This window comes from Accipiter gentilis, chromosome 28, assembly GCF_929443795.1.
Source record: "Accipiter gentilis chromosome 28, bAccGen1.1, whole genome shotgun sequence".
Lineage (NCBI taxonomy): Eukaryota > Metazoa > Chordata > Aves > Accipitriformes > Accipitridae > Astur > Astur gentilis.
Window position 1 is genome coordinate 18023897 of NC_064907.1, and position 21061 is coordinate 18044957.

Below are 21061 nucleotides of genomic sequence, written 5' to 3' on the forward strand. Positions count from 1 at the left end.
TGTTACGACCAAGCTGGTAACAGTGCGGGGGGGTGAAGGTGGGGAAGGTATATGATGCTAGCTCAAGAGTGATCAGCACTTGATTTATAGCTGGATGCCCAGCCAGGGTCTCCTGTTCCTTTTTGGCTAACCCTTGTGCAGTTCTGGGTAGGAAACTTTTTTTTTTTCCTTTGCTCTTCAGTCACAGAGAAATTAAATTATATTCACTGCGACAGACGCTTCTTGCCAGCTATTCTGGAGAATGGTTTCCTGCTCCTTACAGAGACTGCTTCCCAAGTGGTTATTTTTTCCCCCAATCCAAAATTTTCTGCACCAAAATATCTACCCAGTCTTCTCATCTGTTGCAGTGAACTCCTGTAAAGTGGCTTCTTGTGTCACCCCAAATAAAGTAGAATGCAGTTCTTGGCCCTGGTTTTAAGCTATGCATGAAAGGGACAAAACAGTTGCTGAGCTGATCTGCAGTTTTTATATTGGGGGGATTGCCTGAGAGCGATGTGGTGACCTAGAGGAAGCTCAGGCACAGACATGGGGCCTGCAGCAAGAAGTGGGGCCATAAGCATGCATGGGGGTGGGTCCGGGGGAGCTGCCTGTACAGGTCCGTGTAGAATAGAGGACAGTCAGTCCCTCAGAGAAGCAGAACACCATTGTGGTACAACAAGGTGCCGCTGCTTTGGTCAACAGGTTGAGACTTTAACCCGCTTCTCCCATTGCATTTCGTTTTTGTTTTTTTTCTTTCTCCCTCCCATGAAAATTAAATTTGTTTCTTCTATCTCTGTCTTCATCTACTTGTTTCTTGGTGTCTCCTCTCCCTGAAGATCACTACATTTCAAGCTATCAGAAAGGTACCCAGCTAGAATTTGCTACAAGCTTAATTTTCACTGCCTGTGCCACCAGATTCCTTGGAGTGGATTTGAATAGCTGACTAGTTGGGCAGTCTCTTCATCCCCTTTCAGTTTTAACATAAGCGCCGTGTGTTTTTTAACCCTTCTGCGTTCCTCCAGGAACTTGAGAAACGGGGTCACGTTTCTATCTGACTTCTGAATGCAGCCACTTAGTGCATGGCTGAGCCATCGGTGCATGTTAGACCTCCGGTTTGGCTTGTACTGTCCTAATGTGTAGTTGGGCCATGTGAGGAATCTCAGCTGAGAGGAGATGTATTTGTTACCTCTTTTACTTTGATTTTTGTTTGTTTTCAGTTACCCTCCATGCTTTTCTCTCATGTTCGGTCTGTATAGCGGAAGGGGAGTTCACATATCTCACTTTGTGTTTGTGTGGGGTCAAAGCAGAGTTGCAAGGCTCCGGCCAGCCGTTCACTGTGCGCGTTGGATGCCAAAGCTGATGCTTGCGTGACACTCCTCCCCGCGGCGAGCACAGCCCAGTGTTCTGCAGTGTTCATCAGCAGTCAGATTCGTCAGTGTTCTGCCTTGCAAAACTGTGTCTACATGGCTGAGTCATTTGTGTTACATCCTGTGTAGTGTGATCAAACCTGGTGAGCTTCGAACAAGACCTACCCGATCTGTTTCCTTTGGTGGTTCTACTCTCTTTAGACCTTTAAGTCCGTGTGTCATCTCGTTGGTGTTGCCCTTCTCACTGCCATCCTGACCGCCATCCTCTCAGCACTGTTCTCTCAAGAGTGTAGCTGTGAATCTGTAAACCATGATTTCTTTTCCTGGAGTCAGGCAGGTGCTTCATATTGACATTACTGTGCCTGGAAAGCAGGAAGCCTTAAACATGCTGGTGTTTGTTTTTTCTCTCCCTAAGGTGGGACAACAGTCCGTAAAGAGATCATCAGGAATAAGATTAGAGCCATTGGGAAGATGGCACGTGTCTTCTCGGTCCTTCGGTAAGGAAGCAGCTTGTGATCTGGGGTCTCAGTTTCGTGTGGGGTCTGGGTAATGGGGGACGTCAGTCAGGGTGCACCAGGCAGGCAGAGTCCTGTTGGGGTAAAATCTTAGGAGACTCTTGCTTCAGAGCAGATGGCAAAGGCTTGAGGTGGTGGTTTCTGGATGCCTGGTGGTCTGGCTCTCTCAGAAACCTTCATCTCAAGCACTGGCACTTTTGTCAACAGAAATGCTGCTGATGAGGTACATTTAGCCCTTTCAGGATGCATTTGCTGTGCCGCAGCTCCGATGCGTCGTGGCTGAGTAAGCAGAGGTCCTGTATTTGATAGGCAGGGTTGTGGTCGGTGCTCAGCAGATCAGACGCGCTGCCTGTGGTCAGCACAGGGCAGACTCCAGTTTTCATGCTGCTCACCACTAACGGTTTTGTGTGGACCTAAACGGCCATTGCATTAATCTCTCGGTAACCGGTTGTGTTGCCTCTTATTTGCAGAGAGGAGAGCGAGAGCGTGCTGACTCTCAAAGGCCTGACTCCCACAGGTACACTGCCCCTGGGAGTGCTTTCAGGGGGGAGGCAGACCCTACAGACTGGTGAGTATGAATGATCCTCCTCTCTGCAACACTGTACCCCCTCTGCAGTTTTATACCTGGCCCTCAGCTACCCTGAAAACAACTCCCATCAGTTCCTGTAGGCGTACTTCAGGGTGCCAGGGGACCTGAAAGATGGTTCAGGCCCACGGGGAGGAAGGATTCAGAAATAGGAAAAAGCAGAAATGTAGGTGGGGATGTGGAGAGCCTTCCAAGATGTCCCTGTATACCCTCGAGGAGGGGAATGTGAGGAAGAAAAAGACAACAAACAGCACCCCGCCTAAAGCATGTGTATTGCTTTATTGTATGTTTCTGCAACAATTTTTATCATTTATTTCCCTTCTGACGCTGCATGATAAGCATCCTGTGCTTCATCTATCTGCTGCTGTTGTGTGATAGCGTATATATGAATGTAATAGTAAATGCACCTGCTTGTTTGTTCTTTGTTAAACGAAACCCCTCCAATTTTGACCCTATGAAATTGTGAATTCCAAACAGAGGAAGCTTAGATTTAGTTGAAGGAAGGATATTCTTCCAGGCCTGTATGTTTCATATTAAGACTTCTCTTGGCCCCCTGTTTATGATCTGGTTTTGGAGGTTTCTTTTCTTTGCTTGCTGGCAAATACTTTGCTCCCTCCTTCAGCAGCCAACTGGTCTGTCTTACTAGTGTGCTGAGAGCAGGACTGAGCTAGCAATCTGTGTGCTTTAAACTCACAGGGCAGGGAGATTGGCTGATGGTCAGGGAATGAGTTATCATAGTAACATGTGTCCCTGGAGGGAATCCTGTAATCTAGTGTTTTAATCCTTTCCTGCCGCTAGCCTTTGAATGCTGGCATCTCACCAGCCTGCTTTCCCCTTCCTATCAGCGCTGGGTAATTTCCTGCAGGCTCAGAAGAGGGCTTGTTCTGGGATTGCCTTGCCTTGATTAAATAGTTCACAAGTGAGAAACGTGTAAATATTGCTGCCCGCTCCTGAGGGTGGGGAGAATGCAGTATCACTCCCAAACTTATGGGTTTCTCTGCCCGCAGAGGAGTATGAATTATTTTTTTTATTTTTTTTTATAGCAACCATAATGGTTTCTGTCGCCCCAGTTCTGCTGCAGGCATAGGAACAGAGCCTGAGTGGGAAGGCGGCTGTTAAAGCTCGGCTCAAGCAGTCATCTCGCTCGTGGTGCCACAGCTTTGCCCCTATAGCTGACAGCGCAAGGAGCGGGTAGTGCCGTGATGCTCTCCTGCACCTTCCCCTCTCAGGGGGGTTCCTCTGAGGGGCTACCAGGCAGCTCCCCCCAGTAAAGAAGCTGAGATTTGTGCATCTCCCTGAGACAGGACAAACAAGCTGGACCTTTGCTGCTGCCTTGCCCGACCCTGCCTGCCGTCGCCTCCCGTGGCTGCAGGCTTCCCACCCCTGCTGCTCCCAGCACCCCGTGCTCCCCTCAGCAGCACCCTGCTTTTTGTGCCCTTCTCACACTCCTTTCCCCATCGTGCCTCCTTCTCTCACTCCTTCCCGTTTCGCACGTCCCTTCGCACCGCGCCGTCTGCTCGCAGCAGCCTCCTGGTGAATGTACAGGTGCTTCTTCAGCAGCCGTGCTGGGAGCCCGTCTGCTCGGTGGGGAGAGGAGGGCGCTGCCCCCCTTTTGGGGTGCCTCTGCACCCCAAAAGAAGAGAGACAGGGCTGCAGGTAGTAGTGGTGGGGGGCCCCTTCCCTCCCTGAGCCTCCTGCCAACCTTTCGCAGCACAGCTTAGCAAAAAGGGCTGAATAAAGTCACCGAATCTGGAGCAAAGATATTCAGCCGCAACTCCGTTCTTCCTCCGTGGCCTCTCAAGGACCACGTGGCCTGTGTATTGTGTCCAAAGCAAAAAACTGTGGCGTTTTGAGGCTAAAAGCAGGGGAGCTGTTCGAGGGAAGGGCCTCCTCCCAGATGTTGAGGCAGGGACTACCAAAACTTGGACAGCTGCTGCAGCAGATTTAGGAAGGGGGACGTTGCTCAGCTTTGTGGTGCCTTGTTGCTTGGTAACACTTTTAGGAGGTGGAGCTGAAGCCAAACTGGATTTGAAGCATCAGCCTATTTTTTTGTTACAATTCAAGGCATCGGGAGTGGAGCAGCCTGGTATCTGCTGCTGCCTGCCCTCCTCTAGAGAACGAACTGCCCCTCTCTTCCCCACTGCTCCAAAATGTCATCATGCCCCTCAGGGTCACTTCCCTTACGTGGCTTTGGTGGTTGGGGCTTTGCTCTGAGGTGAATTCCACATAGTTTATCTTCTGAAGGTGGCCAGGGTGCCCTAGAGCCACCGAACTGGGAGCAGAGGGGGCTGCAAATGCAGATGGAGACCCAAGGCTTAAACCGAGAGTATCACTGTCCTTTCCATGGGATGCCTGCGCACCCAAGCCCTCCAGTGCATGCAGCAGAAAGCCATCTCTCTGCTTCTGTTTCTTTCCATCGAATTTATCTGTGTGACAAGTCCAGCGAACGCGAGGAAAGGAGACTCCCTCGTGTCAGTGCTCAGCCGATGCTAAAGCCGAGAGAGTCCCCTTTCAGCCTTCCTCTCAAGCTCCTGTCACCTTTTTTTCCTCTTGCCAGTTGGTTTTGATTACGGTCGTCTCCACTGGGGCTGGGAGGCTGTGGGCTCTGCGTTCGCAGCGATGATGTTAGATCACTCACTGTCACTCTTTTTTTCTGTCTTCATTTTTGCATGCCACTGTTCTTCTGTATTGCAGCCACAGTAGAAGCGGTAGAGGCACGGGAAGGTATGGCTAGAATCCGGCGAGAGACTCAAATCATCTCTGTGTGTGCGTGCGCTAATTTTAAAGAGCTTTATCAGCCTTATGGAAGCTTTTTACTCTTGCATCACCAGAAGTGGGGGAGGATGGGCCCCTGCTGGGAAGCAAAAAATACACAGTGGGCTGGTTCAAGTCTATTTTAGCCTTAACTAGGCTATTGCTTAGTGCAATACCTTTATTCCAAGACTGCCCTCTCTCCGGAGCGGTTTGTGCTCTGGTGTCTCAAGACCTTGGTGTTGGGGTCCTGCAATCTGATCTCAGATGCCTCGTGGCTGAGTTCATCCCCTGGGTAACTCGATCCAGTGAAGGCTGCCAGCACGCTTGGTCAAAATCAACTAGGAAATAGCAGATTGCGCGGCTCTGATGTAATCCTTGCCTTCCCCACAGGTGGGCCAAGGTGGTCCCAGTGTGGAGAAGCAGTTTTCTCCCTGTAGTTCGTGTAGAAATGACAGATTCATGAGGTTACTGTCTGGGGAGATTTTCTCCCCGATAGCTCCATTCAACTACTGATGAATGGGGCTGTACCTCTGTGTAGAGAACTTCTTGATTACCAAGGGAAGTTTGTTTGTAAACCAGCCAAGTCCTCGTAAAAAGATTTGGCACAAACCCCTTTTTTTCTTAAATTATCTGTAATACAAAGAAGTTAAAACATTTGGTCCATATCATCATCACAAGGATGATGTACTCAGCCTTGTAGTGATGAAACAGAGATACGCCTGCCCTTGGTGGGATTTCATCACTCGTGAGACTGCCTGTGTGTCTCCTGGTCATGCAAGAAATGTTGCGTTTGTGATCCGAGGACTAGCTGTTTCCCTCTCCTGGTGTTGCAGTGTGTGGTTTGTGTTGGAGTTAAAGCCTTGTGGTGGTGTCTTTGTTGTGTTGTTTTGGTTTTGCCTTGTTTATTTTTTTAGTATCCTGTTTTTCAGCTTTGAAAGTTTCCTGAGATTTCACTGTTTGGGGACATTGAGCACTTGTCTGGTCTTCAAGTTCCTGCTACTAAACTGTATTAAAAGAGAAGCCATTAGGGAGCAGAGCAAGTCGCTGCGGCCTGGATCTGCGCTGTGACCTAGCGCAGTTCAACTTCCCAGCTGCACTGTGGTATCCACATGAGCTGGCGATGCTGAAAGTCACCTACGGACCCGTCTCGTGGTTCCCGTAGCCAGACACGTGCTTTCTGTCACCCTGACTCTGTCCTGTACGTGTCTGGCGTGTGCTAAAGGGCTCCTGTCCGGGGATCCGCAACTCAGACTAACTCTTCTTTCTCGGCCCTTCTCTCTGCAGCCATTCGTGGATTTTCACCGCAGCACAAGATCCGCAGCTTCGAAGAAGCCAGAGGGCTGGATCGCATTAACGAACGCATGCCGCCACGCAAAGATTCAATGCACTCAGACGGGCCGGTGAACTTGGTAACCTCAACAAACTCTGCGGACAAGAATGGCACAGGGAAGAAAGCCCAGTAACGGTCCGAGCGCCCAATCTGCACCACTAAAGGATCCAAAACTTAATGAATTTTATTTATTTATTATTGGGGTGGGGTGGGGGCAGGGGAGAAACCAACTTCACCTGGAGGCACGTTCATAATCCAGTTTGCATCCATTCTGTAAGAAAGGTGACCATTTTGTAATTTTTTTATTTATGTTCAATATATAAAAAGTCCATCTTTTTTTAATTTAGAAACCAATCTAACTGCTAGTGCATATATGAAGTGTTGTGCTGTACAGCTGACCTCTCCTCCACGAGAGGCAAACCTCTGTGGGGGGATTAAAAGAAACAAAAACAGTCCCAGGCAACTTGGGTCGTTGACTTTGGTACAATTCTAAGTTAGCCTGTGCTTTCAAAAGCAGGTCCTTTTGTTGAAGATAGGGTTGGTTTGGTTTTTCTTTTCACAACTGTCTTCTTCCCAGAGTTTGCTGTTGTTTTCTTCAACTTCTTGCCTACCTGCAACTGCTGCTTTAGCAACCGATTCTGTGGAAGGCACGTTGCATGGTGCAACTGGCTGGGATCCATCCCTCTTCCAAGGTGACATCCAAATATTCAGGATTAGCTCTAAAGTACTCCAGTGTGTTATACCAATCACAGCACCTTTTCCTTCAGTAATTCAGTTTTATTCCAGCAGAGCCCCAAGCAAAAACGTAACCTCTTACTAAGAACGGGAAGGCAGGTGGGAGAAGTGCTGCCCCTTGTTGCATCTCTTCCCGAATCGAAGCTTCGGCTGTTCGGATTCAGCGCAGCCAGCTGTACGCCAGAGTTGGTCAGCTGGGGCTGCCCGTGCAGCAGAAATCCCTCTGGGAATCCCTCTGATTCAGAGCAGAGGAATTATCTCCAGTCTCTAGTGATCAGCGGGTCTTTGGGAAATCTGCAGGGCCTGAATTTTAAAGGAAAAAGGGCGTGATTTATAACCCGTGGACAGAAAGACACCCCTCTACCACTGTCACATACTGCAGAGCCTGTGACACACACCCACATGCCCGGCTCTCAAATCGGCCCTTGCTGATCAGTATTTGAGTGGTGGGTGTACGCGGTGGTCTCCCCTGAGCCAGCATCGCCTCCCAGTCATCCAGCATGTGTCTTTGGGGGGGTCTTTCACTTACTGTGGTCGACTTGGGCTTACCCTGCTGCCCATTACCTCGTTAGCCAGTGGCTATTCCAAAGGAGCTGCGGGCACATCAGCCTTTCCCAGCAGCTGGAAGGGGTTTGCCGGCTTGTGATAAAGATCTGGGGAAGGATGGGTGACGGTGCTGCTTGTTTCTGTAGAGATGTGGCTTGTTGGCTGATGGCCAGCGGTGAGGCGGCTTTGCTAAAAAGCCCCTGGTTTTGGGAAGCGCGTCCCTCCCTCGGCTGCAGGGGAGGGAGGATGGTTTTACGGTAGGTTGGCAGGTAGAAGAACTGAGTGGATCTGGCAGAAATTTTGGAAGGGTGTTTGTGCAGTGCTGGAGAGGGAGGGGGATCTCCTGGTGAAAGGAGAGTTTCTAGAGGACTCCCCCTTTGCTGTGTCAAGGGTTTAGAAGCTTGGATCTGTTAAGCAGAGCCTCGTTCTTTCACTTAAACTTTGGCCTGGAGTGAGCGTTGAAAAAGGATTTTGTGAGACTCCTGTTTGGTCGCTTCCCTTCCCTGCATGTCACTTGAGCCACATCCTGTTCTGCCTGTGATAGCACAGTCAAAGCAGCAGCTTTCAGAAGCGAATCCCTTGCCAGCTTTCACTTCTTTTCCAACTTAACTCTCTATTGTGCTTTCTCCAAGGAAGGGCAGCAGGTGAGCAGGCTTAGCCTTTAATAAGGGATGTTTGCCAACCCCTTCTCTGGATCTTGCTGTCTTCTCTTTGTGCTCTGGCCCTAAGCTGTGATTCCAGTGACAGAGGAAAACAGCAACTTTGCAGGAAGCTTTCAAATTGTCTTATAATCATACGTCACTTAATTTCATGCCAGCTATTTAGGAAACCGTATCTGTGAACAGACCACTGGGTTTTCACAAGAGACTTTTGAGTCGCATGCCTCCACTTTTTTTTTTTTTCCTTTTTTACACGCCCACTGCTTTGCAAAAAGTGCGAGATGTTTTGAGCAAGCTTCTCTAACCCCATATGAGGCGTGGGGCCAATTGCCTTTGTCTGTGAGTATTTCTTCTGTTTTTTAACGGCATCCTTTCTGAAACACAGTGAGCCGATGTGTGGTATCTTCCTCTGAGAGCGCAAACCGTGCAAAGGTGCTGCCCGTGCATGTTCGGGCATGTTGTTCTGACCCAGGCTGGGATCTCACCCAAGCAGCAGTTTTACTCGGGAGCTTTGGGACGGGTGCCGCAGGGGGATGCTCGTACCCCGAGCCTGGCAGCCCGTGCGTGGGGGTTCAGCAGGGACCGTCCCTTTGCGGAGGGGGATTTGCTTTGCTGACGATTTGTCCCCCAACCTTCTTCTCGTGCTCCAGCATCACCAGCCCCCCTCCCCAAAATCCGTTTGGCCCTTGTGCTTTGCAGTTTGCTGTCCTTGCAACGTACGGGGGAGCTGACAGCATTGCGAGGAGCTGGGGACACCCCCCACACCCCCCCCCCGCCCCCAGCCCTGGAGCTGGGTGTTGCCAAAAACGTCCCCCGCGGCTGGTGGGGTCACAGTTTTGCAGCATCCCATCCCAGGAGGGGCTGGTGGATACTGACGGGGAGCCCTGGCCTGGGAGCCGTATGGCAGGCGGCATGTATGGATGCCATACTGCCAGGCGAAGCACAGGCTCCCGTTGCTGTAGCAACGCTGGTGCTGGTCCCCCCTTTCCTTGACACGAGTTCTCGAGGGGGTGAGGAGCAGCAGAGATGGGGTGCGTGGGTGCTAATTACCCCCTTGTTTGAATAACGCTCATCCGTGTAACCCTCTCCGTGCTGGCATCCCTGCCAAGCGCAGCCCCCGGCTGGTGGCAGGAGCTGCGGGGAAGGCAGAGCTTTCCCCGGCGCCGAGCCAAGCAACCCCATCTCCTCTTCCCCAGCTTTTGGGGAAGAGGGGGATGAAGACCTCGGAGCAGAGGCTGGCAGCCGCTAGCGAGGTCCCTCGCTCATCCCAGCAGAGCACCCTGCCCCGATTCCCACCACGGCAAAACAAAAAAATGCCAGAAATACGCAGATTCTTTTCCTCTTCCTTCTCCACCACCCCCCCTTGCAAAGCCAGCGCCTTGGAGCTATGCATGTCTCAAGACCCTTCATCTCAGAGCTCCCGCCTGTCCCTTTCCCACCCCAGCTGCCACCCGGAGTTTGGCAAATGGGACTCCGGGAATGAAAGCCAAGGAGCACGACCGGCCCCGGGGAAAGCCCAGCCACCTCCTCCGCAGGCTGGCCTCGCAGCCTGGGTTTTTTTGCATGTTATAGCAAGGTGCATGTAACAAGGAGGGGAGTCAGCAATGGGTCGGGTGGTGGGTTGAGTTCAAGCTTCCTTTTTTTTTTTAATTTCTTTTTTTTTCTTTTTCTTTTTTTTTTGGCGTTGGGAGAACCTCTTGCTGCCCGTGCCAGCCCAGGAGCCTGTTGCGGCACTTGGGCACAGACCTGACCTAGCTAGGTGCGGTGGCAGGGATACGTGGAGGCCTGCCGGCCTCTGCCAGGGAGGACCTGAAGCCCCATGGGACACGTGCTGGGTGCAGTGATGGTGACTTTAGGGTTCTCGATGCTGAAGGATCATACGCCCGTTGCCTGGAGACTGCCTCCTTTTTTTTTTTTTTTTTTTTTTGCTTTTTTTTTTTTAGTTATGTTTAAAGGAGAAAAAAAAATTGGTGAAAATGTTATTTATTGGCAGAAATTATTTAATATAATTTCTTTTTTTTTTGTGAACAAGGAATGAATTTGTTAGAACTGTCTTAATGTAAATTGGAAGTCATCTTTAAGGAGAAAAAAAAAAAAAGTTAAAAATTGACACAGTCACTCGGCTCCGCTATGGTTTATTTTGGGGTACACTGGAGTGCCTGGCTCCTGGGGTGGAGGGCACAGCAAGGAGCCCCACAGGTGCTGCTTGGCTTTCGGGAAGGAAGGGAGAAAGGTTTTAAGGTCTGTTTTACAGCCACTGCCTCGCTCAGGGCCCCTCTCCAGGGCCAGGGCAGCGCCGAGACGGCGTCTCCCAACCTCCCCGGCACGTCGGCACTTGTGAAGTCGCTCCCGGGCGCTTTTGTTGGGAGAGCTCTCCGCTCCCTCTCCTTACCTCTCCATCCTTCCAGCCGATGGCTGAGTCAATAACCCTCCTCCTGCTGCCTTCCTGGGTGCCAGGAGGAAGAGGAGGGTATTTGCCGCCTCTTGTTTTACCCCTCCCCGGCTCCTTCCTCGCCCTTTTTGCATGATGCCCCCTCCATGCCGTGGGCTTGCAGCGCTTCGGCGAGCAGCCCTGGCCTTCGTGCTGGCCAGGATCCATCCCGCCAGGTTACAGCTCCGACACTGTCCCCGTTCCCCCAGTTCCTGCATGGGAATCCCCAACCTGTGCCCTCTGAGCAGGAGGCGGCTCCGGCAGCGGTCCTGGCTCCGGCATCGCCTGCTCCCTGCCTGGCTGGGGAAGTGGAGGGGGTGATCTGGCTCCCAGCTGTGGCTGCCATATCTGGCTTCTCCTCTGCAGTCAGAACTGCTTGGGTCAGCATCTCACCGTCGAGTTTCACTCGCCACGTGCAATGCGTGTGCCATCTCCTGCTCCTCACCGCCGCTCCCAAAGCATGGTGCGGCCGCGGTGGGACAGCCATCCCCAGTTCCCAGCTGCTGGAAGCGGTCAGGGTGTGACCGGGAAAGGGATGCTCCGGCTTTCCCACCCCTTTCCTGGGTGTTTCCATCAAAAGCCGGGGGGGGAGCTGCCAGCAACATGCCTTGCACCCAGTATTGCTGCCCAGTCCCCTTTTCCCCAACCCTCGGCGTGGATGGGGCACGGCACCGGTCTCGGCACCGAGGGATTCCGGCAGCTGCCCACGACAGCCCTGACCAAGAGAGCATCTCTCGGCCTGGCCGCACGCTCCCGACGGGCATCGCCGCGCTGAGCAAACAGGAAACACTCGCCCTTTGTTAATCCCGTCCCAGGCTGCGCGTTAAATATTTATCCGCCAGCGGAGGCTGGTGCTGGGAGCTGGGAGGCAGGGCAGGCGCCGGTGGCTGTTCGGCCGGCAAGGGGACGGTGCATGGGGTTGTGGAGGTGAGTCCGGTCCTTGTTTGGAAGAGGGGGAGCTGGACCCCCAGGGTGGGCTGCAGCAGCGTGGGGTGGCCGGGATCCAGCTGCTCCCAGGAAAACGTTGCCAGCGGGAGCTGTGACCTCCGGGGACGTCATTCGGGCATGCAGTGGGCTGGAGGGGACCGTCGCCCCCTTGGCGGGCAGGGATGGGGTCTGGGTCCCCCTCGCAGGGTTTATCCCTTTCCCCGGGTGCCTGTGCTTGTGTCCCAGGCCCTGCTGTCCTCTCCGCTCTTGTCTCCCCGAGTTTCCTTGGCAGGACCAGCTCCCGTCCCCGACCTGCTTCCTCCCTGCCGTGTCTCCAGCTTGCACCAGTCCACGGGAGGAGCCGTCCCAGCCCTCGGATGGGAGCTGCGGCCTCCAGGGCCGTGGCAGCCAGGAGGAATTGTCCCATTTGTCCCCTGGGTGCAGCACTGGGGCCAGGCAGGGCTCCTGCCATGGGGCCGATGTCCTCAGCATCGTCCCCAGCACCTTCTGGCAAGGGACGGGTGCCTGGGTGGGGATCGAGGGATGGCTGGTGGTTGGCAGCAAAGCCACCGTCCTCCCACCCGAGTTCCCGTGGGGGGCAGAGGCCTGAGCTCACGTGGGAGCGCGTGGGATAGAGGAAGGGCCGGGGCTGCCCCGTTTCGGGGTTGTCAGCAGTTTCGGGGAGCGGCGAGAAGGAAGCGGTGGAGGCTGGGACATGGGCGCTGCCGGAGGGGATGAGGTGGGCTTACGGGGCATCCGCAGGGCACGGAGGTACTAAATGGGGGTCCCCAATGCCCAGACCCCTGGGGGATGGAGGGGATGCAGGCGGCAGCGAGGACGAGGACTCTGCTTTCACCATGCCCCCCCCATGCTGTGGCTTGGGGGGGCTATGGGAACATGGAGCTCCGCTCCCCACCTCCACTGGGACTTCCCTCCTCATCGTCTCCCAAAAACCCCTCTAAGCCTCCGGCTCCATCGCGGCGGGGGGTGGCTGCCGGCGGGGGGGGGGGGAGGCCGGCGACGCCAGGCTCACCCCGTTTCGTAAGCGGGGGCCGGGTGCGCGGGAACGCGTGCGCGGGGCGTGGGATGAGTTCAGCCTCTTGGCTCGTCTCCCTGGATCCCGTCCCTGGAAATGTCACTGGAAACTCTGAATGGGCCGGCCCTGCTCCAGAGCGGGGAGCGCTTGGGGGGGGGGGGTGGCGAGTGCACCCCAGGGGGGGACCAGGGCACACGGGTACCCACTGCCGGGGATGACGGCGGCTGCAGACCCGGCCGGGGGGATGCTGCCGGGGGTCTTTCGGTACCGACCACCCATGATGCGCTGAGGCCACCCCTCTCTTTTCCCCCGGCAAAATTTACGCCGTGCATTTTTCTTCCCTGCCGCTCGCAGCTCCGTCCCGTTTGCCGCGGGGCTCCCCAAGCCCCCGGCCCTCCCGAGGCCGGCGCTGCCCGGGGACCCCCGGTTGGCAGCACCCAGGAGGTAAGAGCTGGCTGGGGGGCTGGCGAGGAGGTGGTGACCGACGGGGAGCCAGGTTTTGGGGGACAGTCCGTGGGAGCAGGACGGGGCTGCGGGAGGGCACTGTGCTGGGAATGGAGCGGCAGTGGTTGGGGTGCCCTGGGGAGGGAGGGGGGGTGTTTGCACCCCACTTTCTGCGCCCTGGGGCAAGTTGTTCCCAGGGCCCGTTTCCCCACGGTGGTGATAAGTATTAATTACAGCTTTGCGGGCTGCAGAGCCTCTGGTGGGTGTCGGGAGTGAGGAGCTGGGGGGGGGGTCCCCAGCCCTGCGAGGGTGGCACACGGGGCACCGTGCCAGGCTAGCAGCCCCCCCCAGCAGCACCGGTTGCCCTGTTTGAGGAGGGGGTCTGCGCGCCGTCGGGCTCGACACGCGTCCCCCGTGGCATCTGCGAGTCCCACGGGCGATGCCAGTGCCCCGGTGGGGATGGAGATGCTGGGGGATGAACGAGGACACGGGTGTCCCCCCAAAAAGTTCCCAGGGCTGCTCTCAGCCCCTGGAGCCATCCCATGCTGATGCAGCAACGGTGTCGGGAGCCGTTACGGGGGTCCTGTCCCCCCCCAGCCGCCCCCCACCTCGTGCTGCGGCCCTGGCACCGCGGTGCGGCGGTGAGTCACGGCACATCGCCCTCCCGGCGGGGTGGTGCCGGGCTTGGCCGCACGTTCCCGCCGCCTCTTCCCTCCTTCCCCTCTCCCTTCCCTGTTTGCGCTGCAGGGCGGGGAAATATTTCTGCCTTTTCGTGTTTCTCGGCCCCGGGGAGGCTCGGCCCTGGCAGCTCTCCCAGTGCGGCACTGCCCGACTCCGCTGCCGCCACGTGCCCGGGCGGGAGGGCACCGGCGCCGGCTGCATCCCACCATTCCGTGCCGGGATGTCGGGACAATGGGCAAGGCGGTTTGGCTGTCGCCCTGTCCCACCCCGGGGTGTTTTCTCCCCAAAGAGCCCAGGGGGGCTGGATCCATCTGTGGTGCAAAGCTGGGGTGGGAAGAGGGGCCGGGTGGTCCGGATCTGGCCATGGCGGGGTTGAGGCCGCATGGAAAACACATGGGGGAGCCGTGCCAGGGCTGTTTCTGGCCGGGAACAGCCGCTTCCCCTGGCACCGTGAGGGTCCCCAAGCTGGGGACGGTGCCACGCTGGTTGTCACCCCGCCGTGGTGTCCCCTGCACCTCTTAATAACAGGGGACGGTCTCCGGTGGTGGGGCTGCGGCTGGGATGGGGTTCACCTGGAGCCCCCAGCTTTCTGGCAAAGCCCGGTGAGACGAAGCCGCTGGAGGGGAGCATCCAGCAGTCAGGGACGGGATCTGCCGTGAGAGCAACCGCTTTCCCCCACAGGGCACGGGCACCCCAGCGGCACCGTCCCGGCACCCCACGGCCATGGCGGGCCAGCTCTTGCCCCCCGATGCCGGCCAGGCTCTGGGCTTGGAGGACATCCCCCCCTTCCACCCACCACGGTGGGTGCCCCTGCAGCACACAGCAATGCGGGTGAGTGGGGCCGGGGGCTGCTACATACCCGGGGGATTTGGGGAGCTGCTCCACCTCCATCCCTTTTGCCACCGCCGCGTTGCCCCCGCGCCAGCCCCTTCCTTGTGCCGCAGGTGCCCGTCATCCGCCACCGCGGCTCCAACACGCTGAATTTCGACTTCCACGACCTGGAGACCCGTGGCGCGGCCGAGCGTGGCCAGGCGGCCCCCAGGAGCTCAGGTACCTGTCCCGAGCATCCCTGGGGATGTCCCCACGGGCTCCCCCAAGTGATGCTTGGCAGAGGGCAAGGGCTCACCCTCGCCCACCTCATCCCCAGCGAGCGACTGGTACCAGACCTGGCCGGCCAAGGAGGCGAAGGCACCCAGCACCCCGGCACCCGCCGGCTCCATGGCCGGCCCCGGAGCTGCCCCCACCTGTCCCCGGCCACCGGGCTGGTCAGCCACCTGGACCAAGGACAACAAGCGGCGGGAGAGGCGCTGGGTGAAGTACGACGGCATCGGGCCGGTGGATGAGACGGGGATGCCCATCGCCTCGCGCTCGGTGAGTCAGGAGCACGGGGCTGGGGTTTCCCCCTTCCCCGCGAGCCCCTCACCACCCTGCCACGTCCCCGCAGAGCGTCGACCGGCCCCGTGACTGGTACCGCAGCATGTTCCGGCAGATCCACCGCAAGCTGCCAGGTGAGTCCCGGTACCGCGGCGCGGCACGGCACGGCACCGCACCCGCTCACCTTCTCCTCCATCCCCGCAGAGCCGGACTGGGATGCCCATCGCCGCCCCACGGGTAAGCTCGGCCCCTCGCCCGCCACAGTGCCTTCATCCCCCCAAGAGCCGCGGAGGAAGGGGCCGTCGCCGGCTGAGCCCCCCAGTATGCCCAACGGGCTGGACTGGTAAGCACGGCACAGGGCGGCATTTAAATGGTGCCTGGGGACCTGACCCCCGGTGGGTGCCCACGGGTTGGGGGCTGCAGGGGGCTGAGCTCCTCCTGGCTCCCCACAGGACCAGCTGGGGTGCCACCGGTGCCACCGTGGAGCCCGGCAGCATTTTTGACTACGAACCGGGGAAATCCTCACTGCTGGAGCAACCGCACCAGGTAGGAAAGTCCGGCAGCTCTGGCCCCCGCTCAGCCCCGGCACGGAGGGATGCCGGTGGGCACCGCGGTGTGCGCACACCTAACCGGCCCCTTGCCCTTTCCAGCCCCCCGCCGCGATGCCGCCGGCGCGGGCTCAGCCCATTGAGGTAAGCTGCCGATGGTAGATGGGGGACGGGGGTGGCAGCGGGGGTCCCGGTGCCCGTGCCGCTGGGACGTGGGGTGCGGGCAGTGCCAGCCTCGTCCTGCCCACACAGGTGCTGCTGGAGCGGGAGCTGGAGCAGCTCAGCGAGGAGCTGGACAAGGACATGAGGGCCATGGAGACGCGCCAGCATCCCTGCCAGGTACCCCAGCCCCTGCCCACCCGTGCCAGCCTGGCCCTCGCCTGCTGCCCCTCGTCCCTCCCTGGGCTGGGTGGCCCTGAAGAGAGATGCAGGGCTGATGGCGCGCACATCCAGCTGTGTGCGCATCCAGCTGCGTGCGCATCCAGCTGCGTGCACAGCCCCCGTGCAAGTCTCGAACGTGCGCGTGGTGGGATGCGGGCACGGCTGGATGTGGGCACAGCCGAATAACGCAGGCGCAGCTGGGCGCGTACACGACTGGATGCATGCACGACTGGATGCGTGCACGGTTGGACGCGTGCCCGTCTGGATACGTGCGTGGTTGCCTGGTGGCCTGGCCGCCGTGGCCGTGGCCGTGGTCGCGGGACGCTAGGACCCTGTCTCACCGCGCCGTCTGTCCGGCGGTTATTGGCTCGGCGCAGCCGGGAGCTGGACTCCTTCGCTTCCCGCAGAGACTCAGCCTCTTGGATGATTAATTTTTCTCTCCCACCCCCTCCCGCTCCTCTCCGGCAGAGCTCGGCGGCTGCTCCCACCGCTCGCTCCCCCGTTCCGGCCTCCCCGGCGGCTCGGTGAGTAGAGCCGACTGCTCCCCGCAACCCCGAACCCCCAAATCCTGCTGACCCGGACCCCTCCCCACTCGTGGCGGGGGGGGGCAGCGGTGGGACAGGGCCCCACGTCGGGTTGGGGGGGCCGGCGGGACCATCCTTCCAGCATCCCGGCTCTGGCGGCGGGTTGGGGGTCCCCATGCATCCCCCACGGACCCCCACGGAGCCCCCCCCCCCTCCGTGGCGGTGCTGGCCGCCTCGCCCCCACCACACCCTGCCACGGGTGGGGGACCCCGGCGCCGGGCCGGCTGCCCAGTGGGTGGGACGGGGACAGACTGGGGCTGACCCTTTCCCCCGTCCAGCTTTTGCGGGGACGCCGTGTCCCAAGGTTTGGCTCAGTCCCAGGGGAGGTGACGGCGGTTGGATTCCCATCGCCGTGTCCCAGTGTCCCCACTGCCACGGGCACGGGGAGGGGAAACCTGTGTCGGTGGGTGCCGGTACACCCCGGGATAGGGTGGGCACCCCAGGTTATCCCCACAGCCCCGTGCCCTGTCCTGGCAGCGGGAGGAAAAAAAACCAAACAAGTGCTCCGCTTCTTGTAGGACCTACTGTAACCCCTCAGGGGTGCACATGGGGGTTGGCGGGCTGGCTGCCCCCCTACCCGACCCCCTATCCGGGCTGGGAGTGGGAATGGGAATTTGGGCTCTTTAAATGCCCCCAGGAGCAGGGTTATCCATTAGCCAGGCAGCTTGCCCGCTTCCTGCTCCGCAGCAGCCGGGACGTGCCTCCGGCGCTGCCGGCAAACTTTGGACCCGTCCCGCCTGGCTGCCTCCGGGACGAGACCCTGGAGGGACGCAGCCGGGGGACCCCGACATCCTGGTCCTGGGGGACGCAGGGGTCTCGGCCCCGGAGGGCAGCGGGGTCGGGAGAGGGGAGGGTGCGTGGCAGCGGGGCTGGATGTGGGGTTCAGCCCTGCCCTGAGCCACCATGACCCCACAGGAGCCCCCTGTCACCCCGCCGGCTGCAGAGCCCCCCTGGAACCCACCACCCACCCGCTAGCCCCAGCATGGAGCGGGGTGGCCTGGGGCTGGCCAGTGACCGGAGCCGTGCAGCCCCCGGCAGAGGTGAGCCCCCCCCCCCCCCCGCCCCGAGCCGTGCCGTGCCATGGGGTACCCCATGCACCCCAACCCTGCCGGCTGGTGACACCCCGCTCTTTGCAGACACCCTCAGGCCAGGGACCCTCCCCAGCCTGTCCGACATGGGAGACCCCGCAGAGGCCGTCAGGAGGGAGGAGAAGAAGGTGAGGCCGGGATGGTCCCATTCCATACGGGATCGGGGATGGCTGGGATGGAGGAGTCCCCCCATAACCGCTCTTCTCCCTCCGTAGATGAAAGCCGCTCGCCTCAAGTTCGACTTCCAAGCCGAATCACCCAAGTAAGCGATGGTGCTGCTGGGCGTCCCCGCTGTGCCCCTGCGGTCCCTTGGGGGGTGAATGGGGACTGGGGGGAGCCCCAGGATGCGGGGTGGTCATTCCGGGCGGGCTGGGGGACGGGTCGGTGCCCCCCCCCCGCCCAGGACTGGTGCGAGCAGTGTCCCTGAGCGCTGCCGCTTGCAGGGAGCTGACGCTGCAGAAGGGGGACATCGTCTACATCCATAAGGAAGTGGACAGGAACTGGCTGGAGGGCGAGCACCACGGCCGTGTGGGCATCTTCCCCTCCAACTACGTGGAGGTGAGCCCCGGGGACGGAGAGAGGGCAGCCGGGCTTGGAGAACACGGCACCGACCCTCACCCTTGTCGCCCCCTCCCCAGATTCTGCCCCCCACAGAGGTGCCCAAGCCCATCAAGGCACCCACCATCCAGGTGCTGGAATACGGCGAAGCCCTGGCGCTCTACAACTTCCGAGGGGAGCTGCCCGTCGAGCTCTCCTTCCGCAAGGTACCGCCGTGCCGTGCCGCGCCGCGCCGTGCCGTGCCGAGCCGTGCCGTGCTAACCCATCCTCTCGTCCCATCGGCAGGGCGAGCGGGTCTGCCTGGTGCGGCGGGTGGATGAGAACTGGTACGAGGGACGTATCTCCGGCACCAGCCGTCAGGGCATCTTCCCCGCCACCTACGTGCAGGTGGTGAAGGAGCCGCGGGTGAAAACCACCGCCGAGGACTTCCCACCCTCTCCCGCCTCCGCCAGCCCCCGGCTCCCGGCCGGCTCCCCGTCCCTGCAGCGCTCGCCCGGTCCCCGGGGTCCCCCGCTTTCCGCCAGCTCCCCCCGGGCGGCAGAGCGGGGTGCCGACGAAGCCGGCGGGTGCCCGTCCTCGCCCCGCCACCTTGGCTTCGCCTTCCCCCCCTCCCCAAAGCTGCCCCGCGCCGGCGCCCCGAACCCCTCGCCGGCCCCCGCCGGCCCTCCGCAACCTGCGGCCGCCCATCCCCAGGAGCCCCGGTGCCCGACCTGGCCCCCCGAGGAGGTGAGCAACCCCCCCGCCGCAGCCCCCAGCCCCGGCACCGTGCCCGTGGACCGCCGGGGATGTGGGTGCTGACCCGTAATGTTGCACCCATCCTCTCCCCCCCCCCCCCCCCTTGCAGTGCACAGCCCCGGGGGCACCCACCAGCACCCGCCCCGACCCTGCCCCGTCCTACAATGGCTCCGAAATCCAGTGGACCCCGTAAGTAGGGCCAGGAGCGACACCGTGGCACGGCGTCCCCACGCGGGACCCGTGGTGGTGCGGGCTCTGGCCACGCTGTGTCTCGCAGGTACCGGGCACTGTACCAGTACCGGCCCCAAAACGCCGACGAACTGGAGCTGCTGGAGGGCGACCGGGTGGACGTCATGCAGCAGTGCGACGACGGCTGGTTCGTGGGTACGTGGCCACCGGGACGGGGACGGGGACGGGGACGGGTTGCCACCGTGGCCTCTCACCACCTCTCCTTGCCTTTATCCCACCAGGCGTGTCCAGGAGGACGCAGAAATTTGGCACTTTCCCCGGCAATTACGTGGCACCGGTGTGACCGGTGGTGCTGAGAAGAGGAGCCCGGTGGGAGGTGCGGGGCCGGGGGCTCCCCGCTGTCCTGCCTCGGGCACCCTGCGTCCCCGCCGCGGCCCCTCCGTGTTCCCCCCACGGGGACGAAGTGCCTCCAGCTCCCTCCCGCCCCTATGGGGCTGCCTCTAACTGGGACCAATCCCCCCTGCGTGGGGGGGTCTCCCCCACCCCAGTGCCTTAACCCGAGCCCTCCTCACCGCTGCCTGGTGCCTTATCGCCCACCATCCCGGTGGCCGTACCTCTCCATCCCTCTCCAGCCGGTGCCGGGGGGACGGACCTGGCCGGTGCCAGGCCTGACCGTGACGGTTGTGACCCGAGATGCCGGTCTGGGGCCGTGCCACACGCCTGGGAGTCGCCTTTAGCTTCTTGTCCATCATTAAAGCTCAGCTCAGCCCGAGCGAGGCCCAGCCTGGTGGTGCCGGGATGGGAGGGAGCCGGTGGGATGGTGCCCACGGGGAAATGTGGGGCTGGAGCCCCGTGGGATGCTGTGTGGGGCTGCACGAGGGGCTGTGGTGGTCTCCGTGGGGTCGTGATGCTGCGTGGCGGTGCCGCTGTGGGGCCACGGTGCTGTGCGGGGTTACAGCGCTGCATGGGGCTGCGATGGTGCCGGGGAGGGGGGCTGCAAGGGGACACGTGGGGCTGCAATGGTGCCCATGAGGGGTTGCAATGGGGCATGCGGGGCTGCAAGCATGCATGTGGGGCTGCGGTGGTGCTTACGGGGTTGCGATGGGGCATGCGGAGCTGCAAAGGTGCATGTGGGTCTGCAGCAGTGCTTACGGGGTTGCAATAGGGCATGCAGAGCTGCAAGGGTGCATGTGGGGCTGCAGCGGTGCTTACAGGGTTGCGACGGGGGACGCGGAGCTGCAAGGGTGCATGTGGGGCTGCAGCGGTACTTACAGAGTTGCGACGGGGCACGCGGAGCTGCAAGGGTGCATGTGGGGCTGCAGCGGTGCTTACAGGGTTGCGACAGGGTTGCGACAGGGTTGCGACAGGTTGCCAGGCCACACGCAGGGATCGGCAGCGGCGCATGCGGGGCCACGACGGCGCGCGGGGCCGATGCTGCGTGGGGCGAGCGGTACCCCGCGGGGCAGCGATGCTGCGTGGGACCGCGGGGCATCCCCCCCCGACCCCCCCCCCATCCCTCTCCTCCTGCCCTCCCCCTCCAGCCCCCCCCCGGTCCCCGGGGTCCCCGGCGGACGGAGCCGTGCCCGGTGCCGTACGCCCCGTCGGGGCGGCCGT

General features: G+C 59.8%; 2 protein-coding genes across 7 annotated transcripts in view; both read left to right on the forward strand.

Moving 5' to 3' along the window:
- The window catches only part of PPP3CC (protein phosphatase 3 catalytic subunit gamma), a 38649-nt gene extending 28078 nt beyond the window's left edge, over positions 1 to 10571 (forward strand). The window contains exons 11-15 of one of the 4 annotated variants that reach the window (XM_049830632.1): positions 816 to 842; positions 1762 to 1843; positions 2332 to 2429; positions 5142 to 5171; positions 6486 to 10571. In XM_049830632.1, coding sequence (XP_049686589.1) covers positions 816 to 842; positions 1762 to 1843; positions 2332 to 2429; positions 5142 to 5171; positions 6486 to 6664 — 416 coding nt within the window. In that variant the 3' untranslated portion in view covers positions 6665 to 10571. The remainder of the gene's footprint in view (positions 1 to 815; positions 843 to 1761; positions 1844 to 2331; positions 2430 to 5141; positions 5172 to 6485) is intronic. The other 3 variants (XM_049830634.1, XM_049830633.1, XM_049830635.1) reach the window with 3 other exon arrangements.
- A 966-nt stretch (positions 10572 to 11537) lies between these two features.
- Positions 11538 to 20219, forward strand: SORBS3 (sorbin and SH3 domain containing 3). Of its 3 annotated transcripts, none has more exons than XM_049830618.1 (20): positions 11538 to 11829; positions 13220 to 13309; positions 14672 to 14821; positions 14935 to 15040; positions 15138 to 15361; positions 15435 to 15498; positions 15569 to 15707; positions 15817 to 15910; positions 16015 to 16056; positions 16165 to 16251; positions 16762 to 16817; positions 17793 to 17917; positions 18014 to 18093; positions 18181 to 18227; positions 18409 to 18523; positions 18604 to 18729; positions 18809 to 19249; positions 19368 to 19447; positions 19536 to 19642; positions 19729 to 20219. In XM_049830618.1, exons 3-20 carry the CDS (start codon positions 14714 to 14716, stop codon positions 19788 to 19790), a joined length of 2103 nt encoding a protein of 700 aa, XP_049686575.1. In that variant the 5' UTR covers positions 11538 to 11829; positions 13220 to 13309; positions 14672 to 14713; the 3' UTR covers positions 19791 to 20219. The 3 variants fall into 3 exon arrangements, with proteins under 3 accessions (XP_049686575.1, XP_049686576.1, XP_049686574.1); XM_049830617.1 differs by lacking the exon at positions 11538 to 11829 and adding an exon at positions 12526 to 12568; XM_049830619.1 differs by lacking the exon at positions 13220 to 13309.
- The last annotated feature ends 842 nt before the right edge of the window (positions 20220 to 21061 follow it).